General features: G+C 38.1%; 1 protein-coding gene across 4 annotated transcripts in view; it reads right to left on the bottom strand.

Annotated features, from left to right (window-relative positions):
- The window catches only part of VPS45 (vacuolar protein sorting 45 homolog (S. cerevisiae)), a 91,715-nt gene that overhangs the window by 76,792 nt on the left and 9,976 nt on the right, over positions 1–4,947 (bottom strand). For 2 of the 4 annotated variants that reach the window (XM_011937760.1, XM_011937759.1), the window contains exons 4-7: positions 4,730–4,809; positions 4,060–4,128; positions 3,813–3,950; positions 3,266–3,376 (exon numbers count right to left, since the gene is read on the bottom strand). In XM_011937760.1, the coding sequence (XP_011793150.1) occupies positions 3,266–3,376; positions 3,813–3,950; positions 4,060–4,128; positions 4,730–4,809 (398 nt within the window). The remainder of the gene's footprint in view (positions 1–3,265; positions 3,377–3,812; positions 3,951–4,059; positions 4,129–4,729; positions 4,810–4,947) is intronic. The other 2 variants (XM_011937762.1, XM_011937761.1) reach the window with 2 other exon arrangements.

The raw sequence follows: 4,947 nt of genomic DNA, 5'->3' as shown, positions 1-4,947 counted from the left end.
GGGAGGCAGAGCTTGCAGTGAGCCCAGATCAGGCCACTGCACTCCAGCCTGGGCGACAGAGCGAGACTCTGTCTCAAAAAAAAAAAAAAGAACCACCATCGGAGGGATTGGAGAATGAGAATACTAGGGAACCAAGTCATTTTAGTGAAAATAGCGAATAAGGAGAAAGAAGTAAACTTTCATCCTGTGTTTTATATATAAACTGTACTACCAGGTAACCAAATAGATGAGGGAAAATTTTTCTTTGTGAAAATATTCTGGCTCAACAATAACTAATGAATGTTAATGACAGAATTAGAATATCATCATTTTTTCTAACCCCTAATGAATCAATTGAATGGACCCAGGCATTGAGCATCAGCAGCTGCTAATATCAAAAGAATAAATAGCCAATGAAAGTACACAATACCACCTATAAAGTATTCTTGCCAAGAAGAAATCGAATCTTAACCTAATTAAAGTTCTGTATTCACCTATGAATTTACAGGAACCAGAAGATAGAGGAGTATTTTAAACTTCAAGGAACATGTTAAACTACCCCATGGGGATGCAATCAGCAAGATCCAGACTATGGAAAACTTAACAGTTTCTTCAATAAATAAATTGCATGGGGCAGCAGGCACAGGGTGGGAAGACCTATACAGAAGATTAAGAAACTTAACATATTAACCAACAGCAATGTGTGAACCTTACTTTGATCCTGATTTAAAAAAATGAGACAATTTTAAATTTGAACGCTGAATGGTTATTTGAAAATAGTACTAAGAGTTCAAGACCAGCCTGGGTAACATCACTTGAACCTGGGAAGTTGAGTTTACAGTGAGCCGAGATCATGCCACTACACTCTGTCTGGGTGACAGAGGGAGACTCTGTCTCAAAAAAAAAAAAAAAAAAAAGTACAACAAAATGTTTTATGCTTTTATGCATAGCTTCTTGTGCATGCTTCTAGCACTTACTCTATAATTAAAATTATGTTTATTTCTCTCATCATTGGACCATGGGCTCTTTGAGGGCAGAAATTATAACTTTTAACCTTTTATCTCTAGTACTTAGTTTAGTACGTGGCACAAAACAAGTCCCCAGTGAAATCTGTGGGATAAACAGTTGCTTTTCTTTGCAAGACAGAATAATAAGCAATTAATTTTCTTTCCACTTTTTGATATTATCAAAAGTTTCTTTGGTAAACATATATTACTCTGAATTTAGGAATATAAGGCTATTTTATACTACAGAGAAGTTTCACTCCACAGATTTCCCTTAGCATTGACATTAGTATAAGCTGGGAAGAAACTGAAACATAGATTGTGCCCTTCTCTATAAATACAAAGTCTCAGCCAGGCGCGGTGGCTCACGCCTGTCATCTTGGCACTTTGGGAGGCCAAGTCAGGCAGATCACTTGAAGTCAGGAATTTGAGACCAGCCTGGCCAATATGGTGAAACCCTGTCTGTACTAAAAATATTTAATACAAAAATTAGCCAGGTATGGTGGTGTACACCTGTAATCCCAACTACTCAGGAGGCTGGGGCATGAGAATTGCTTGAACCTGGGAAGCGGAAGTTGCAGTGAGTTGAGATCATGCCAACCTGGGTGACAAAGAGAGACTCTGTCTCAATACACACATACATACGTACATATAAAATCACTATTGATAGAGCACTTACTATGTGCACTGTTCTTATGCTTGCAGGAGAAAAAACACTGGTGAGACTCTGTCTGCCTTGAAGAAATATGTAACGTGGGAGACGGTGTAAACAACCAAAGCTACAACATGGCAAGTACAGCATGAGACATGAGAGAGACACAAAGGTCTACAGGTCTACAGGAATTTTCAGGAGGTAAGAACAGTATCTGACTGAAAGAATACAGGCTTCAAGGAGATGTTGAAGAATGGCTGGATGTTGGAGATGGCTTTTGAGTGTTTTTTTTGAGACAAGAGTTTTGCTCTTGTTGCCCAGGCTGGAGGACAGTGGTGTGATCTCCGCTCGTTGCAACCTCTGCCTCCCAGGTTCAAGTGATTCTCCTGCTTCAGCATCCCGAGTAGCTGGGATTACAGGCACCTGCTACCACGTCTGGCTAATTATTTTCTATTTTTAGTAGAGACAGGGTTTCATCATGTTGGACAGGCTGGTCTCGAACTCCTGACCTCAGGTGATCTACCCACCTCGGCCTCCCAAAGTGCTGGGACTACAGGTGTGAGTCACCGTGCCCGGTTTTTTTTTTTTTTTATTCTTTGCTATTATTCATATAAATCATTTTATTTATTTATTTATTTTTGGAGACGGAGTCTCGCTCTGTTGCCCAGGCTGGAGTACAGTGGCATGATCTCAGCTTACTGCAACCTTTGCCTCCCAGGTTCAAACGATTCTCCTGCCTCAGCCTCCCAAGTAGCTGGGACTACAGGTGTGTGCAACCACACCCAGCTAATTTTTTTGCAGTTTTAGTAGAGACAGGGCTTCACCACGTTGGCCAGGCTGGTCTTGAACTCTTGACCTCAGGTGATCCAGTCACCTTAGCCTCCCAAAGTGCTGGAATTACAGGAATGATCCTCCATGCCTGGCCAGATTGAGTGGTTTTAACGGCAGGATTTTGATAGGTGACAATGGGAAGAGAAGGTACTCCAAACATTCTAGAGTTTAGAAAGCAGTCACAGTAAAAGCATGCTGGCAGGAAACCACGTGGCATTATCTACGTAAGTAGTGAGCTCTAGGTTTTATAAGAGGTTTAGCCCACATTGTGAAGGCTCTTGGATGCCAAGTTCAGGAGTTTTTTAACCTAGTAGGCAAATGGGAACCAATGAAGGTTTTTAAGCCAAGAGTAATAAGATAGAGCTGTGCTTTAGGAAAAGTATTCATTGTATTTGTGGAACATTTAAGAGTGAGAAGAAATAAAAAGTAGGGAATCAAGTAGATGACTATTTCAATATTCTTGCAAGAGATTAGAGTCTAGACCAAGGCAATGGCTGTAAGAATGGAAATGAGGAGACAGAAGGAAACACTGGAAAATAGAATCTACAGAATTAAGAAGCTGTCTTGATTAGGCATGGAGGTACTGACAGAAAGGTATAGGAGGGATGAGGCAGAAGAGTTAATGATGACAGTGGATGGAAGGATCACGATACCAAAACACCGGGAAATACAAAGCAAAACCAAGAATAGCTCAAAATAAGGAGGCAAATAAGTGGACCACGCTTTTATTTCCATATCTGTATTTTGATGAATATCACTTGAAATCATCCTCCTATTATGCCAAGAAAGGGTTTTGTACCTGGTTTAGCAATGGGGTGATGGCATCATCACAACGATCTAAAATAAGGAGCAATGGAGGAACCTCTGTCCGACGGAATTCAAACAGTTCATATTCTTTAGTTATGACTTGCTGTGGGAGAAAGAAAGATGGTTTGTGCAACCAACTAGTTACACACAGAGGTGATATAAATAGGAAATTAATAAACGCTACATTTAACAATAGTTCTTTGCACCCGCATAGATCTTCCATATGAAGGATTCAAAAGTCTCACAAAGTTGAGTAGCATACTATTTAAGAGGTTAGGATTTGAAACCCTATTTTATAAGTGGTTTAACTGGACCAAAAAAGAGTTAAACAGCTTGTGTATGTTTCTTGGGTTAAACCTAAGAATCTTAGCTCTAAATGTTGCTTTTTGTTTTAAATTACATATACCTACCTCTTTGCTTGGAAACCTAACATACAATCATGTCCTTGGTTGTAAATAAAATATTCCTTTAGGTTTTGAAATATGATAGAGAAATGAATGGCCGTTATGTTTTGGAACCAGGAATAGGTAATGCCATACCTTAACGCACTCTGCAAGTCTCTTTGCTGCCTCTGATGAGAGCTGATAACGAATCATGGGACACTTCTTCAGAGATAAAAGGAGAGCTGTAAGCCCTTGAGTTGTTCTAGATAGCTGGGCTGGATCCCAATTTCGACCCTTTTTGTTAAAAACATATATTCAGAAAAAATATTTGAAATTTCTCTTACAAGTCTAATTATTTGCTGAATTAACTCTCGACTGGTAAATTAAACCTTTCCTTCCATACCTGACAGCAACCCAAAATATTGAGGGAAAACAAATGTGGGTTCACAGCAATGTAATCACCATAAAATTCCTGCAAATAAAGCACCAAGAATAGTCATTCCATAAACTTCAATTGTATCAAGCAGTAATATTGTCATATGTGATATAATATGATATAACCAAACTTGGTGAAATACAGGTGTAAAGAGACACAAAATTGTTCAATTAATAATTGAGTAACAACAGTCAAAGTGTGAGAATTAAAATAATTACAAAACAGTAGCAAAAACAATAAATCTAAAAAATAAAAGTTGTAAAGGTATACACATTATATTTCTGGAGACCTCTATGCATACTTATAAATTAGTAAAAATAAAATACTGCTAATAGGAGATACAATGTTTTACTCAGATAAAAAAGAACTTTGCTGTCCAATGTGTTGTCATGAGAGAGAATATAATTTAAAACAGGTCATTCTTTTTATTCATTTATCACCTATCACATCCTTCTGAAAAATTCAAAACTAGTTTATCTGCTGCCTCTGAAAACAATATTCCTCACTTATGTGATAAACATATTTAAGTGTTCATAAAAAAACTTTTGAGACAGACCTTTCCTTATTTTTTATTTTTAGACTCAAATATTTAAAAAGGGCCAACATACGAGATGTGTCACAGGACCAATATGTTTACCTGAACCTCAGCCACAACTTCCTGTTCATCAGCTTCAGCCAATGACTTCACGTCACTCTTGCTGATCACATTACTGAAATCTGAAACATACGAGTTGGGGTTGACTCAAAGGAGATAATTTCTGCTGCAACTATATGTAAAAGGGCCTGATAGTTAAAGCCTAATGAATAAGAGACCTTCAAACTGGAATGGGTAGCACAAATATATTTAATCCACAA

This window comes from Colobus angolensis, unplaced genomic scaffold (genome assembly GCF_000951035.1).
Source record: "Colobus angolensis palliatus isolate OR3802 unplaced genomic scaffold, Cang.pa_1.0 Scaffold169, whole genome shotgun sequence".
NCBI lineage: Eukaryota > Metazoa > Chordata > Mammalia > Primates > Cercopithecidae > Colobus > Colobus angolensis.
Note: the sequence above shows the minus strand (reverse complement) of the source record. Positions and strands in the feature narration are given on the sequence as shown.